The sequence below is a fragment of the Rana temporaria genome, chromosome 7 (genome assembly GCF_905171775.1).
Source record: "Rana temporaria chromosome 7, aRanTem1.1, whole genome shotgun sequence".
Classification (NCBI taxonomy): Eukaryota; Metazoa; Chordata; class Amphibia; order Anura; family Ranidae; genus Rana; species Rana temporaria.
In genome coordinates, this window is record NC_053495.1 from 132,733,360 (window position 1) to 132,751,421 (window position 18,062).

At 44.2% G+C, this 18,062-nt stretch overlaps 1 protein-coding gene across 1 annotated transcript in view; it reads right to left on the reverse strand.

Moving 5' to 3' along the window:
* The window catches only part of DPYD (dihydropyrimidine dehydrogenase), a 1,498,502-nt gene extending 1,481,395 nt beyond the window's left edge, over positions 1 to 17,107 (reverse strand). Inside the window, exon 1 of the mRNA XM_040359980.1 lies at positions 16,873 to 17,107. Coding sequence (XP_040215914.1) covers positions 16,873 to 16,911 — 39 coding nt within the window. The 5' untranslated portion in view covers positions 16,912 to 17,107. The remainder of the gene's footprint in view (positions 1 to 16,872) is intronic.
* Between the last annotated feature and the right edge of the window lie 955 nt (positions 17,108 to 18,062).

Consider the following 18,062-nt stretch of genomic DNA (forward strand, 5'->3'; position numbering starts at 1 on the left):
AGCATTTAAAGTTTATCTTAGACATATGCTTAGTGGTGAGGTCAATAAGGTCAAGAAGCACTCTGAAGCCTCCAGGGAAGCTCTGGAACTACAAGTCCACTCTCTGGAGGCTAAGTATGTCTAGGACCCCACTGAGTCAGCTAAGGGGGCATGGCAGTCGGCTCAATCTGGGTATGAGCACCTGCTCGCCTCTTCGGCAGAAAAAAAATGTTTTTTTACCAAAACAGCATTTTTTGAGGAGGGGGAGATGACAGGCCTTCTCCTGGTTAGGATAGCGAATTCGGAACAAAAGTCCCTGGTTATCGGAACCTTGCGGACCGCTGCCGGTTCACTCACCTGATCTCATAATACAGACACTAGCAGACTTTTATGAAACGTTGTATCGCCCAGCCTCGGAGTATAGTTCTGAGGAACTGTCCAGCTACTTGGACGAAATTGCGTTCCTGCTTATTTCCCATACCCAAAGCTCGGAGTTAGATTCTCCGCTGATTTTGGAGGAGCTTGCGGGAGGCGGTGGCAGCCTTCCCCAACTGTAAAGCTTCAGGGGGGATGGAATCCCCATGGAGATTTACAAACAATACTCAGAGATCTTTCTGCCCAAGCTATTAGGGGTCTTCAATGCCGCAAGGGGGTCTAATGCCCTCCCATCCTCTATGGCTAAGGCACACTTGTACTGATCCTTAAACCAGGTAAAGACCCAGTGGACCCAGCCTCATACAGGCCGATTTCGCTATTACAATCAGATATAAAGATTCTGGCGAAAGTACTGGCCCTCAGGTTAAATAAGGCGATTACCTCAGTCATACACCCAGACCAGGCAGGATTTATGCCCAACACAGCAATAAATCTCAGAAGGCTATTTCTTAATATGCAATCTCAAGCTGATAACATGGGTAAGAGAGCTCTGTTGTCGCTCGACGCTATGAAGGTTTTTGACAGTGTGGAGTGGCCGTATCTCTGGGAGGTGTTGCAGCGATTCAGATTCGGAGAGGTGTTCATCTGTTGGGTGCGGTTGCTGTACCACTGACCCCAGACGGTTATTAGAGAGGCTGGGAGAGTGTCGTTATCTTTTGCTCTGGGCCGGGGTACGCAGCAGGAGTGACCATTGTCCCCCCTGCTGTTTGCCCTGGCAATAGAACCATTGGCGATTCAGATTAAAGAACACAGGGGTATCACTGGCTTCTGCTATGGAGATAGACAGGAGAAGATGATGCTCTATGCTGACGATACAATGATTCTGCTGGGTGATACGGAGCAATGCCTGAGCAAGACGATGGAGACGGTCGTTTGGTTTGGGGAGTTCTCGGGCCTTAATATAAACTGGACTAAGTCAGCCTTAATGCCCCTGGACGATGTCCAGTTACAGTACAGAGACCGGGTGGGTGGTATCCCTGTAGCTACCTCCTTCAAATATTTAGCAATACAAGTGACACCGCGTATCAGGGAATATGGTATACTGAACATCTCCCCGCTACTTGCCAGGTTCCGCTCCTGTGCTAAAACGTGGAATGCTCTATGTATGTCGGTTTTTGGCAAAGTGAATCTGATCAAAATGATTCTTATGCCCAGCTGCATTACATGCTCCACAACTCCCCGTTAGTGATCCCACTGAAGACCTTTAGGATAGTGAATACCATTTTTTGTGAATTGATCTCGAAAAAATTGCCCGCCCAGGATAAAATTAGAACACCTGCAACGCCTCAAGGATGAGGGTGGCCTTGCTTTGCCGAATCCGTGGTTGTACTATCTGGCATCACAATTGCAGCACCTGATAAGTACCATGGTCTCTGAAGGGGAACAGGCGGGCAGAACCCCCAGCGCCTCTGAGCATATTATGCTCCGGACGGTGGGGGGGGGGGGTCAATTCCAACAGCGATTGAGTCCCTAGCTTTTGGAAGGTCCCATAAAAGCTTCCCCACGTATAGTTAAATGCAGAAGATATGGAATAAAACTAAATATTTACAAGGAGCCTCGGGTATTACCGAGTTCAGCCCCATTTGGGCAAATGATTCCTATCCTGAGCTAGCCAAATTGCAACAGGGGGACAGATAGAAGAGGTATGAGATCCGCTTCTTGACACAGATTCTGGGGAGTGGTGGTTTATTGCCTTTTGAGACTCTGAGGGAGGCATATCAATTACCAGCGAACATGCTCTTCTACTATATGCAAGGTAGGCATGCATTTGTTGCTCAGTCCAGGGCTTCAGAGTGGCATGTGGATTCCCTTCCAATTCTTTCGCAGCTTAAGAGTGCAGAGACATCTAGGGGTTTTATTTCCCAGAGCTACAGTATACTGCTTCATAAATTTCTCCCAAAACATCCCCTGACAGTTAGAAGGTAGTGGGAGGTTGATGTAGGGCCACTGGATGAGGATCAGTGGGAGGAGGCCCTGCAGTTGATTACCATATGCTCCCTTAATGTGACACAGCGGCTGACGCAACTATATACACTCCTAAGAGTATACTACATGCCCCACAGATTGTATGATATGGGACTGCAGCCCACACCGACTTGTTCGAGATGTAAAAAGGAACATGGGGACCTGATACATATGTTTTGGCGCTTCCCCAAGTTGCATGCCTATTGGAAGGGGGTGACAGACACACTAAAACACAGTATTCCAGGTTTCAGTCCCATTAGATCCTAAACAATGTCTCCTGAATCTTCTAGATGAGCTGGAATGGGAACCCCATATTAGGGAATCCCTCACTAGGGCCCTTTTTATGGCCAGCAAACTGATCATGCAGCATTGGAAGTCTGAGTCGCCCCTCACAGTCAGGAAATGGACCACTGCACTTGGTAATGCACTGAGAATGGAGAAGGTTATATACCAACATAGGGGATGCTCTGGAAAATTTGAAAAACTATGGGACCTGTGGTTGGGAACACCAGGGCTAGCCCTGGACGACCTAATCATGGACAGACTTTTGAGCTAAATGTGGGTCAAATATGCTGCTTAAGAGAGGCCGGCACTAGTGTATGGGGGCCGGGTTGACCTGGCACAGATAGGGGCCAGTGTGGTGGTTGGCTGCGGTTGTATGACCCCTCACAATGATGATCCCTGTTTAATTACAGTGCTTGTATGGTTTATGGAATTGAATGTGTTTTCTATATTTGATAAGACTGTGGTACTTTGGACTGTATGTGTTAAATTTTGATTAATAAACTTGCTTTTTGGACAAAAAAAATATAAAAATCAGCACTCCAGTCTCCTCCACATACCATACAGGGTTCATGCCCCTGTATTGTATGTACAGACACTGAGGCTCCACCCACTAATCAGAGCTTCAGGTGGAAGAGGAGGAGGAGAGTACTGGAGAGAGGTATGTAGCACTACCCCCGGAGGAGCTGCTGGTTAGTTTTGGGTCTACGCTCTGGCTATCAACCCCTGAAACTGTCTCAAACCCTCCCTTGGCACAACTGGTATCAGTAAGGATTATGGAGCCCTCTGGTTGCAAAGGAACACAATAATAACACACAGTAAAATTGACAGATAAGTTGTTACCTTGTGTTGCACTGGTCCCACGGGATAATAGATAGGCTGCACACAGGTTTGTACTTAACCAAGGAAACTTTACTTGGTAAGATAATAAAAGTAAATGAACAAAGTAAACAGGTAGTGAACTGCTTACAGGGCCCTGCAAGAGTCAATAGTAATAATAAATACAGGTTTGATTATAGCATTTAAGACAGACCTGTGTAAGCGCACAGCAAAGGGATTTCCTCAGTAAGATATATCCGATACTGAAGCACCTCTTCACCAGGCCTCACTCAGCTCTCACTAACAGCAACACTGTGCAAATTAGTGTTGCTAAACACTTGAAATAGAAGGGTGTATATATCAACAACTCACTCTTCCTAACAGGCAGTCTTTAGAACATGTGTCTCACTATGGTGGTTTGGTTGATCAGACCAAACCTCAATACGATCATTCTCAATAATTCGCGAATATACTCGTTGGCATGCGGAGGTGCAAGATGAGTAATTTGTAATCCGAATAAAGGACAAATAAACTGGTAGAAGATGTCTGGGTAGTTAAAGCGTATTGGCAACTCACACGCCAATTCCCCTGATGCTCGGTCACTGCCCGATGACAAGTATCCTGCACGTGGTGTGTGGGCCTTCAAGTAACAATGGCAAGTCTACACGATCCACCTTCCTGCAACACAGTCAGTATTGTTGGGCAGGTGCCCATCTCACCCAACCAGGCCTGGCCTTTCTGAATTGCTCCGTCTGCGAAAATCCGACCCTCTGCCTTTTCACCACCGACAGTTCCCATTCCTCCACACGGCCGTCACACACTGCCGATCAAACAGGTCACCAGTTGCTTTTGGACACAGTCCGGTCACTCCATCAGGAATCCCCCTCACATGATGGGCGATCCGCACAGGCGTGTATAGGCCCAGGCTTCTCAGGCCTAGGCTCCCGGAGACAAGCCTCAACACAGGCCCCCTTCTTGCTTGAAGAGGCGGTCCAGAGAGCGCCAGCCAAAGACGTCCTCCTCCTTAAATTCTGTCCCCCAGTAGGCTGTGCGGGGTACAAAGCACTTTGGGATCGCACAGTTGCACTCTGGATACTGTAGCCTGTCAATTAACCAGGGCAATGGAGTCTCTATCTCCCTGCACTTCGATTCCCAACATTCATTGCTGCACTAGGGTAAAAACCAAAAAGAAGGTGGCTATACAGCATTTGGCCACCGGGGGAGCTGAGTTACTTCTTTATCTACCTACTGTAGTCTTTTACCATATCAAAAGTGGCACCTATCATAAGGTAGGTGATAAAGCCTCTTCATCTCTTCCTTAGATATAACAAACATTTCACCCTTGCAATGGGGGGGGGCTACTTCAAAAAGGTGGACATTTTATTTTTCTGGAGCTGGCCTATAAGTAAGAGAGGCCATCTAAAATAAAAATATAGGGGAATTGTATTGATGAGGCTATAAGTGTATATCATGTGTAGGAATGTCAGTGTTTCAGTCCTTTGCTGCATATATGTGAAAATATTCCGGTAAAAGAAGCCGAAACAACCAGAAGGACTATCATGAATACGCTGACTGTATGGTTAATCCAAAATTACAAAATGTATTAAATATAAATATAAAATACACATGATAAGAAGAACATTTCTAGGTAAGGGCTAAAGGTGATTACATTACAGCAGTGTTTCTCAATTCCAGTCCTCAGGCCCCCCCAACAGGTCAGGTTTTCAGGATTTCCATTATTTTGCACAGGTGATTTGATCAGTTTCACTGCCTTAGTAATCACCACAGCCTTTTCATCTGAGGGAAATCCTGAAAACCTGACCTGTTGGGGGGGCCCGAGGACTGGAATTGAGAAACACTGCATTACAGTGAGGTTTGAACCCGTCCGGGTATTGATCAAACTAACTCACTAACTAACAGACACATACCAACAATACAGAAATACACACAAATTTTGTAATTTTGGATTAACCATACAGTCAGCGTATTCATGATAGTCCTTCTGGTTTTTTCGGCTTCTTTTACCTGAATATTTTCACACATCTAAAATAAAAGCCTATGGTAGGGAAAAGCTGAGTAAAAAGGGAAGACTTGCTGGATACAACTAACACAGCACTTTCTGCAATCATGTTAGAAAAAGATTAACAAAAAATATTGAACAATTTTACTAACCAAAAACACTGAAAAGTCCTTTATGGGAGAGAGACCCCTGATAATCATTTGAAGTACAGAATCGTACCTGTTAAAAGTATTTTTCTTGAAATGTTTAAAAAGGGGTCACGCCAAACATTTTTTTTGTTTTTATAAGTAAGGGGTCTATATTTATGTGCTCTGTGCAATAGTATAGCACAGAGTGGTCCTTTTACCTCCTCTTCAGGTGTCCCCCACTGATGCTTTCCACTTCTCCTCTTCTAAGTGCACCCATAGCAAATAAATAATAAACTGGATTTTAGCCTCTTTTTATAAACAAATTCCATGGCCCTGGGTTACATAGGATTCGAAATAGCTCTTAAAATTCTGTCATATTTCTTCTTGATTTACAGTGATAGCTTAGCCTATTGTTAACCACTTGAGCACACATGCCCGAGCTGCACTGGATCCCGGCTTGTCCAGGGTGGAATTGACCCATCTTGGGGGGTGGAATGCTACCACTAGTCAACTATTTTACACAACTGAACAATCAGTGAGCTTGTTGTCCATAAAATCAGGAGGCTTCATCCCTCCCAAAACTCTAGAAAGTGTCTGGGTCCAGGAGACAAACTTGGCTTACATAGCCCTGAGGAAACTGAAAATCCAGTTTCCTCCATATAACACAAGCACTCTGGAGCCCCTCAACCTGTCTGGGTAAAAACCATGGGTGACACAAAATCCTTTTTATTCTGTGACGGGGAAATGTATTTCCACAATATACTACATACACATGTTCTAAAATTAATCCCCAGGTTGCGACAAAGATGTTAGATTACCTAGATTAAAAGAAATTTGTCCCTACAAGAATAAAAAAGGTTCATGCACGTGATTGCAATGTCATTTGAATTTTTTAGCGAATTGCAGACCTGTGAAAAAGTTGGTTATAGTTTATGCCCTCATCAACCAGACTTACTCTTATCTTAATATTATGCTAACAGTTTATGCAAACTGCTTTTTGTCTCTGCATGTGTCGCAATATAGAGTTGAATAAAGCTCTCCTAAACTAATATGCATGCATTCACTTTGACCTTTACCATTTCGTGAGGTTACATAGAAGTTGCACTAATGCAATATCATTTTAAATCAGCAGTTTTTGTTAATTATATTGCGCTGTAAATATATGGGGGTGTTGCTCAAATTAAGTAAAAGTTGAATTTGGAATATTTACAGGAAAAGGCATCTGCTTTAAATTTTTTACTCTTTATTCCCATTGGAAACCAAGAAAATAATAATATACGTATGTATACAATTTTGCTGCCAACGTAGAGCCCTATTTTTCCTGGGAATGTTTTTTTTTTAATGGATTATGTTAAGGAAGACGACAAACCCATAAAAGGTGAAATGTGTGGAACTAAGACATTGCTGAAATGAAAGCAAAATACTCTGGGAATCAAGGGGATTTAAGCTGTCCGTACCCCTACTCATTCACCAAAAAAGTAAAATTGCAATAAAAACATAACACTGCTTTTGACAAATGCTTTATTAAAACATTTTGAAAAGTTCCCCATTGTACAACCATCGTCAATGGTGCTTATGTAAACATCCAATGACATCACTGACGATATATGGGCATATCAATATATGGTTAATGATGTCCCTTTGAAAAGGCACACTGGGGGACTTTTTTTATATTTTATTAACCACTTAAGACCCAAACCAATATGCAGGTTAAGGACCTTGCCCCTTTTTGGGATTCGGCACTGCGACGCTTTAACTGACAATTGCGCGGTCGTGTGACGTGGCTCCCAAACAAAAATGGCGTCCTTTTTTCCCCACAAATATAGCTTTATTTTGGTGGTATTTGATCACCTCTGCGGTTTTTATTTTTTGCCTTATAAACAAAAATAGAGCGACAATTTTGAAAAAAATTCTATATTTTTTTACTTTTTGCTATAATAAATATCCCCAAAAAGAGAAAAAAAAAATCCCTCAGTTTAGGCTGATATGTATTCTTCTACCTATTTTTGGTAAAAAAAAAAAAAATTGCAATAAGCGTTTAACGATTGGTTTGCACAAAATTTATAGCGTTTACAAAATAGGGGATAGTTTTATGGCATTGTTATTAATAATTTTTTTTTTTACTACTAATGGCGGCGATCAGCGATTTTTTTCGTGACTGTAACGTAATGGCGGACACATCAGACAATTTTGACACTTTTTTGGGACCATTGTCATTTTCACAGCAAAAAAGTGCTATAAAAATGCATTGATTACTTTGAAAATGACAATTGCAGTTTAGAAGTTAACTACTAGGGGGCGCTATAGGGGTTAAGTGTGACCTCATATGTGTTTCTAACTGTAGGGGGGGCGGGGCTGGACGTGTGATGTCATTGTCTGTTCCCTGTTATAGGGAAAGACAATCAATCAATGACACTGCTACTGTGAAGAACGGGGAAGGTGTGTTTACACACACACCTCTCCCCGTTCTTCAGCTCCTGTGACCGATCACAGTACACCGGTGGCGATCGGGTCCGCGGGTCCCACGGTCACGGAGCTTCGGACCGGGTCGTGGGCATGCTCATCCCTTCCTTTTCCTGGCCTTCCAGGCTGCATGCTCAGATAAGGGTCTGACATGGACACACTGCATTTTTTTCTGTTTTGTTTTTTTTAGAACGGAGTCTAGAATGCATGAAGGTAAAAAAACCTTCAGCCTTTAGAACCACTTTAAAGTTTGAAATAAATGAAAAAGTAGACCATTGTAAACACCCCTGTCATTAGTAAATGGTTCGTCTCAGCTATCTAATTGCCACTGTTGTTGCAAAGGTTGGTCCACTTATTGACCAGTCACCATCATTTTACAGCGGCAGGACGGCTCTATTGTGCGAATCGCCATAGGTGTACGTCATTTTGTGCAATAGATACAGTGGGCGTGCAAACGGCATCGGAGGCGTGCGTACACCCGTAGCCAGGGAAGTACAGAGTGATTGTTCCTAGTGATTAAAAACAGCAATCTCTCTGTACTCCCTGTCAGTCCACTCCCCCCACAGTTATAAACACCTCCCAGGGAACACATTTAACACATTTAACTCCTTGATCGCCCCCTAGTGCTAACCCCTTCCCTGTCAGTGTAATTTATACAGTAAACAGTGCATTTTTATAGTACTGATCGCTGTAAAAATTTCACTGGTTCCAAAAAAGAATCATATCTGTCTGCTGCAATCCTGATCACCGCCATTACTAGTAAAACAAATAAAATAAAGATGACTTTAGGCCTCATTCACATGGCTGAAAGGGGGTGTACACTGTCAAGAAGGAGCAAAATTCTCTTCCACTTGTGTATGCATGTAACTGATCAGATGTATGGGCACATTCATGCAGCTGTGGTTTCTGTCAGCCTGTTGATTTGTACAGGCTGCTGGCTGTATGTAAACAATCGTAAACTCCCTGACACAGAAATAGATTTCTTCCTGATGCTTTGCAGCAAGGCCTTTAATACACATGTATTTATGACTTTATTTATTATTTGTAATCTGTCCAACCAGTCTGTTGATTTGCACACTCTGTGGACAATGAGACAATATTATGACCTCCACCAAGTGAGAAGGGAATCAACTTAAAAGCTCTCATTCTGGCAAGGCCTTGGCTGCCTGCCCCCCCCCCCCCAAAAAAAAAATGCACCCACCTAAAGGTCCCCACACCCATTATTTTATATTGTTATAATTATATTTTAATTATCAGGAAGTCAGATTTACATGCAACAGCACCTTGTCTATATGATGGGGCACTGTGATTGCACAGATGGCACACAAGATCGTGCCAGCTCATGCTGCTGCAGTGTTTCTCTCTCCTGTCACCGCAGCAGCACAAGCTGAACCGGCAATGATGCTGGTTTGATGACAAGTGATCGCTCTGTCATTGGACGGAGTGATCAATTGGTAAAGGGCTGCTGTCATTGGTCCTTTACCCACCCGGCCAGCGGCCGCATCACTGAGGCCGAGAGGTAGGTACAAACCACCCCCATCAGTACAGACCCCCTAAAAATAAATCATCCCTACATTTGTAAAGACCACCCTCAGGATAAACCCACCTCAGGATTAACCACCATTAGTACAGCCCCCCTCAGGATAAATCCCCCCCAGGACAAACCACCACCTCCTCCATTAATACAGACCCCCCCCCCTCAGGACAAACCACCCCTCTCTTCCATTAGTACAGACCCATCCCTCAGGACAAACCAACCCCTCCTCCATTAGTACAGACCCCCTTCAGGAAACCCCCCCAATCAGTACAGACCCCCCTCAGGATAAATCCCCCCTCCATCAGTACAGACCCCCTCAGGATTAATCCCCCCCTCCATCAGTACAGACCCCTCTCAGGATAACCCTCCACCAATCAATACAGACCCACCCCACAGGATAAATCACCCCCTAATCAGTACAGACCCCCCTCAGGATAAATCCCCCTCTCCCCTTATGTAACTGGGTGGTGGAGGATTCACTGTGCAGCTGCCCGGAGAGATACTTGCTCAGAATGTCACTCTCCAGGCAGCGTGCTTGTGACAGATCAGGAGGCAGCCGCATCAGCAGTAAGAGTGAGGAGTCTCACTCAGGGCTAGCATGGCGCCAGTGTTCTGATGAGAAATGTCCCCCGTCAAATAATACCCGCCCGGTACTGCGCAGGTGCAGAGCTTGTGCAGTATGGAGCCGCCGAAAGCCTCCGAACATCGGAATATACGATCAGCTGTAGACGGTGCCTGCGCACAATAGCCGACACTGTGACACACGCTCCCGATGCTCGCGCAAGTCTGCAAGGGGCAGATTTCTTCATGATAGGCATCTGAGGGGCGGATGCATACAGAAAGGGGGCGTATTTTGAAATGAAGGGCAGGGCTGTTAGCGAGCTAACACAATCAATAGCACTGGCTATCATTACAAAATACGCTCCTTCTGTAAGAATCCGCCCCTTACATGCCCCCATCATGAAAATGTTGCCTCTTGCACGAGCATCGGGAGCGTGAGGCACAATGTAGGCTATTGTGCGCAGGTGTCTACAGCTGATCCTAAATTCCGATGTTCGGAGGCTTTCGATGGCTCTGTACTGTGCAAGTAATGCGCAGTACTGGGCGGGCATTTCTTGACAGGGGGCATTTCTCGACAGGACACCGGCATGTTCCAGCTGTAGAGCCCTGCCTCCAGGACCCTCTGCCGTGCTCGGGATTGTGTCCCGCCCCCAGCGACACCACAACAGTGACTGCACACACACACACACACTACATTTTTGGACCCTGCTTAAGCTGCCGCCTGGGACCCATGGACCCCCCGGATCCATGGTAGGATTACCATGGATCCGTCGGATTACAGTGTACTGCAGTCTGCAGTGCACACACTTACCCACGGTCCAGGCTTGAATCTCAGGCATCATTCACACACAGCCAGAAATGCTGCAGATTTTCATATTTCCCACACATCCCCTCTCTTCAGATACAACACACCGGAATAGTGTGGGCGGGACTGGAATGAGGAGGAGGAGCTGTATTCCTCCCTGCTTGTATGTGAGGAGAGTGAGGGGGGGTGGCTGGACTCGCTGGGCTGTGAAAGAGTGTCATAGACTGACACTCAGCTCAGCTTGCAGTCACCACTCTCAGAATTTACAGGCTGGTTCTCCGGTCCTAAGGTCTGTTTTTTCAGTAACTGAGATGAAGTCCTGCAACTCGCTCTTCTCCGTGCCAATGAGGATGCAGGATCTGGCGGCTGTGGTTGTGTGAACGCTTGCATTATGCAGTGTCAGCGAGCAGAGGGAGGGGAGAGGACTGACTGGGGACGCTCTCCCTCTCAGGAGAGACTGTGTTACTCCAGCGGCGGCCTGAGCAAAATATATATATATATTTTTTTTAAAAAAATGGAAAAAATAAATAATAAATAAATAAAAAAAAGCTAAAAAAAACGTTTTTTTTTTTTGGGGGGGGGGCACAGCATAATGTTGGGGGGGGGGGGGTCAGGGCCCTCTCTGCCCCCCCCCCCCTAGGGACGCCATTGGAGCTGTACAGAATAGGCAGCATAGTTTGGCACACTTGATGAGATCCTGTGACAGCTGCCACAGTTCTATTGACCCCCACTATGATGATGGAGGGGGGCATGGAGAAGCATTTCAGCTAACATCAGACTAAGGGACACAGTCTACTGACTATTTTTACCTTGTGCCAATTTTTGTGTTTTTGCATAGGCTTTATTTCTGGAAACAGAAGGAAAGTGTCCCATACTGGTGCTGGAACAGCTGCTGTTTATTGTATGTAGTTAATGCTACTACCGTCCATTGCTGCACACACTGACCACATTGTTCTGTAATGAAAGTCATTTGACCAAGCCAGTTAGGCCCCAACTTACTAGTAAAAGTAAAATTAAACCTGGAATACTACATTAACATGGATATACGCCACCAGTGTTACCAACCTACCAGATTGAAATTTACTGACATAACACCCAAAATGTACTGGCACATGCAAGTTTTTACTGGAGTTAGAGTGTTTAGGCTACAAACAAATACAATATGCAATTAGCTATATGATTTAAGGTAGATAAGGCAAAAACATATTTTTTATTTTATTTTCGATATAGTAAGCAAGTAGCTCAGACAGGACTCAGAAGGGCAAGAAATTAGAATGGGCGGCACACATACATGAAATTGACTCTCACAGTGAAACCGACAGCAGTGTGCAGCAGCACAGATAATGAGACCTGAAAAGACACAACATGTCCCCTCATGAGTCCCAGTGACAGTCTCTCTCCAAGCCAAGTGGTCCCTCCAGTCTAAACAGTACTGACGGTCCCGGTCCCAGCCTGCCTTGCTCCCAATCCGCATCTTTGCAGTGCTGTAGGAGCGGTGTATACACCGCTCCTAAAGCGTCCCTGCCCATTGAAATCATTGGGCAGCGCCGCCCAACTGCCGCCGGTGCTGCGTTTTGGGTGAGATTTTATCCTTTTTTGAACCGCTAGCGGGGGTTATAACCGAGGACTGCAATGGAGGTTTCCGGCGGTTTCCCCGTTGCATCAAAAAACAGCTGTCAGACGGGTCGCGCGTCATTCGGCCGGGAGCCTCCCATGGAGGTGGTATCATTCGTAGCTGTGGGTCGGACTCATAAAAGGATTGGGGTGCTTTTTTTTTTTATTAAAAAGGACCAACTTTGTGTGTGTGTTTTTTCCCTTTTTTCTCACTTTTGGGTGAAATGGTAGGGGGTACAATGTACCCTGTTACCAAGTCACATAGGGGGAGCCGGCATCTGGGGGCCCCTTTGTTAAAGGGGGCTTCCAGATTCCGATAATCCCCCCGCCCGCAGACCCCCACAACCAACGGGCAAGGGTTGTGGGGATGTGGTCTGGTACAGTCCAGGAGGGGGGGCACTCTCTCGTCCCCCCTCTTTTTTTGCGGCCTGCCAGGTTGCATGCTCGGATAAGGGTCTGGTATGGATTTTTGGGAGGGAACTCTACGCCATTTTTTTTTAAATTGGCGCAAGGTTCCCCTTTATATTAATACCAGACAAAAAGGGCCTTTAATGGACTGGGGGGGACCCATGTCATTTTTTTCAATGGCTTTTATCTGTATTGCCAGGATCTGACAATTCATTATAGCCACGAGTAGTTTTAAATTACTCCCCCCCCCCCCTTTAGAAATGTAATTTTGTGCAGAGACTGTTATAAACATGAAAAACATGGGCTAATTTACAAGCATACTAGAGACACAAGGTATTAAATTTAAAAGGAATATTTCACTTTTATTATTTCTTAACCTCTTTACCACCGAGGACGTCCCTGGGACGTCCTCCACTTTGAGCGGTGATATCTGAATGATGCCTACATCTACAGGCATCATTCAGATATCGCCGTCTTCAGCCGCCGATTCTCTGCACCATACGAATGATCAAAGCGGCGGTTCCACTGCTTGATCATTCTCATAGGCAGCAGGAGGGGACACCCCCCCGCCACCATCCGCTGCTTCTCCGCGCTCTCCCGTGCCATCGGGTGCCCGGAGAGCCAATCGGCCGGCATTTGCTGCAGAACCATAGAGATGACTGGTGACCAGACGGTCACAGTCATCTCTATGACCGTCGGAGGACTGGGCGCGACGTTATGACGTCACGCCCGGTACCCGGAAGTAAACAAAGCCACAATCGCGGCTGTTGGCATGTGATCGGTGATTTTTTTTTCACCGATTTCATGCTTGTAAGCCTGGAGGAGAGATGTGGGGTCTTATTGATCCCTATTACAAGGGATGTTTACATTCCTTGTGATAGGAATAAAAGTGATCAAAAAATAAAATTTTTTAAAAAAGTGTAAAAATAAAAAAATTAAGTAAAATAAAAATTCAAAAATTCAAAATGCCCCTGTCCCCGTTATCTCGCGCGCAGAAGCGAACACGCATGCAGGTCCCGCCCACATATGTAAACACCATTTAAACCCCACATCGTTGCGTGCGTTAGAGCGTGTGCAACAATTCTAGCACTAGACCTACTCTGAAACTCGAAAATAGTAATCTGTAAAAAATGTTAAAGCGTCACCTATGGAGATTTTTAAGTACCGAAGTTTGGCGCCATTCCATGAATGTGCGCAATTTTAAAGTGTGACATGTTAGGTATCTATTTACTCGGTGTAACATAATCTTTCACATTATACAAAAAAATTGGGCTAACTTTACTGTTTTGTTATTTTTTAATTCATGAAACCGTTTTTTTTTCCAAAAAAAGGCGTTTGAAAAATGATTGCGCAAATACCGTGCGAGAAAAAAAGTTGCAATGACCGCCATTTTATTCCCTAGGGTGTCTGCTAAAAAAATTATATAATGTTTGGGGGTTCTGATTAATTTTCTAGCAAAAAAATTGTGATTTTTACATGAAGGAGAGAAGTGCCAAAATTAGCCCGGTGGGCAAGTGGTTAAATTATTAAAATCACTGCTCCCGGAAAAACTGCAGTTTTTAAAACTTTTTTTGCATTGATACATGTCCCCTGGGGCAGGATCCGGGTCCCCAAACACTTTTTTTTGACAATAACTTGCATATTAGCCTTTAAAATTAGCACTTTGATTTTTATAGAATTTAAGGTGTTTGAATACATTTTTTGCCTGTTCGCATGTTCTGCTGCGAACCGAACCGAGGGTGTTCGGCTCATCAACACAGGCTTTAATTCTTGTGTCACTTCATGGTAAATGACTAAAACTAAAATAAGCATGCAGTCAGTGAAGGAATTCTAGCCTGTACTTGTTCCAGACCCCATGACTCACTAAATAAAGTAGCACGTAAGAATGAGCTCAGGCGTGTTCGCAAGCCCCACGTGCAGAGCCCGCCAGGAAGTCGGTATGGTGATTATCACAGGCAGTGAGACATTGGGGGTTATTTACGAAAGGCAAATCCACGTTGCACTACACATGGAATTGCAGTTGCTGTAGATCCGAAGGGGACATGCAAGGAAAATAGAAAACAGCATTTTAGCTTGCACATGATTGGATGATAAAATCAGCAGAGCTTCCCCTCATTTCAGATCTACCCCTCAGATTGTGCAAAGTGGATTTGTCTTTAGTAAATAACACCATTGTCCTGATGTGCAGCTGCAGAGATCGGGAAATGTCTCACTGCCTGTGATTAGCGCAGCACAGTGCCGACTTCCTGACGGGCTCTGAACGTGGGGCTTGCGAACACACCTGAGCTCATCCTTAGTAGCACAGAGAATTTCTTTAGAACCTGCACCTTTAACCAGTTCCCGACCGCCGCATGTAAATGTACGTCCACAGAATGGCACGTACAGGCAAATGGGCGTACATGTACGTCCTTGCCTTCTAGCGGGTGGGGGGTCCCCCCCCCGCTACATGCGGTGGTCGGATTCCCGCGGGGAGCGATCCGGGACGACGGCGCGGCTATTCGTTTATAGCCGCTCCGTCGCGATCGTTCCCTGGAGCTGAAGAACGGGGAGAGCCGTATGTAAACACGGCTTCCCCGTGCTTCACTATGGCGGCTGCATCGATCGAGTGATCCCTTATATAGGGAGACTCGATCGATGACGTCAGTCTTACAGCCCCACCCCCCTACAGTTGTAAACACACACTAAGTGAACACTAACTCATACAGCGCCCCCTGTGGTTAACTCCCAAACTGCAACTGTCATTTTCACAATAAACAATGCAATTTAAATGCATTTTTTGCTGTGAAAATGACAATGGTCCCAAAAATGTGTCAAAATTGTCCGAAGTGTCCGCCATAATGTCGCAGTCATGAAAAAAATCGCTGATCGCCGCCATTAGTAGTAAAAAAAAAAAATTAATAAAAATGCAATAAAACTATCCCCTATTTTGTAAACGCTATAAATTTTCCGCAAACCAATCGATAAACGCCTATTGTGATTTTTTTTACCAAAAATAGGTAGAAGAATACGTATCGGCCTAAACTGAGGAAAAAAAACATTTTTATATATGTTTTTGGGGGATATTTATTATAGCAAAAAGTAAAAAATATTGAATTTTTGTTCAAAATAAAAACCGCAGAGGTGATCAAATACCACCAAAAGAAAGCTCTATTTGTGGGGACAAAAGGACGCCAATTTTGTTTGGGAGCCACATCGCACGACTGCGCAATTGTCTGTTAAAGCGACGCAGTGCCGAATCGCAAAACCTGGCCTGGGCATTTAGCTGCCTAAATGTCCGGGGCTTAAGTGGTTAATAACAGCTCAGAACTGGTAACCCCTGTGTTTATATTTTAATGCATTACCTTTACGAAAGCTTAAAACCTTCAAAACGTTGCAATAGCCTTTTTATGACAACAATGTGGCTCTGAATGTTGCACAATGTCTAACTGTTGCTCCAACTTCGACATCCAACACTCAAAGGGGGTGAACGGTTTTAAAAATGAAAGACATGGTTATTTACATTGATTATGGTATATAGGCTTGTATAACATAACACAAAAAGCATGGCCCAACACAGATTGCAGCAGCGCTGTACCACAGTGACCCACGTCCCTTGATTTTTTAATCTAAAGTTGTTTATGCATCCCCTTTGCTGCAGAGAGACTTTGATGCACAGCCTCCTGAACTGTTTACGCGGATTGAAAAATCAAGTTTCACACCTGCCAATTTAACACACAAACCACTAAGCAGCAGGGATCCAAGTTACTGTAATATGCACTTAGCAAGAGCTGCACAAGCATGGTCTCCAATATCAGAATCTATTATATATGCACAAACATCTGTTAGACAAGAAAAACATGAAAACCATTTTCAATACCTCAATATCCAGTGGGTCCTTGCTCAGCATGCAAGCCATGTTGCTACAATTCTGCTCTTGTCTTTTGCAACAGCTTTGAGAATGAAACTATGAAAAGATTTTTACGCTATTATTTTAATGTCGGCAAGTTCAGCACTAGATTGTATTAAAATCTGAAACAAATTCAACTTGAAGCTGCCAAACAGTTAATGAGAGAAGCAAAGCTGGTGAGTAACACAAGGGGAGTATTTAGGAGTAGGCGTGCTCAGGGGAACATGTGACTAAGTTCACTGAAGACATGAACTTTGTACATCTATCTCTCTGGTCAGAGACGGCTGTTCCCGTGTATTCTCTTGGGGGTGGTGGTAATTTAATTAAGCAGAATTATGCGGCGTGCTTTTTTGTTTTGTCCTTGTGTTTGCCGAAATTCAAACACATAAACAAGTACAAATAAAATGAACACATAAAAACAAATAAAAAGCAGCACATCCACTTTATTTTTTTCCAGTTTGATTTCTTTGTTTATCATGAGATTTTAAAGCAGTAGTTAAAGCTTTACAAAAAAAATAAAAAATAAATAAAAATTGCCCACTGCACGTTAATGTCATAATGTACAGTGCGACCTTGGATTACAAGCATAATCTGTTCCAAAAGAATGCTTGTAATTAGGGTTGTCCTGATAACGATACTAGTATCGGTATCGGGACCGATAACAAGCATTTGCGCAAGTACTTGTACTCACACAAATTCTCCCGATGCCTTATGCCGCGTACAGACGGTCGTTTTTTGTGATGTAAAAAAACTACGTTTTAAAAAACGTCATTTAAAATTATCGTGTGTGGGCAAAACGTCGTGTTATGTCTTCAAAAAAACGACAAGAAAAAAAATTCGAACATGCTTGAATTTTTTGTGTCGTTTTTCAAAACATCGTTTTTTGTTTCACAGAAATTGACCATGTGTAGCAAAAAACGACGTTTAAAACAACGTTTATAAACCCGCGCATGCCCAGAAGCTAGTTATGAAGCGAGCTTCAATGGAAAAAGGTGGTGAAACGTAACCTCGCTTTGCTAGAGCATTGTGAAAAAACGATGGTGTGTAGGCAACGTCGTTTTTAAAAATGAAGTTTCAAAAACGTTGTTTTATTTCATGATTTAAAACGTTGTTTTTTTCATCACAAAAAACGACCGTCTGTACGCGGCATTAGCATTGAG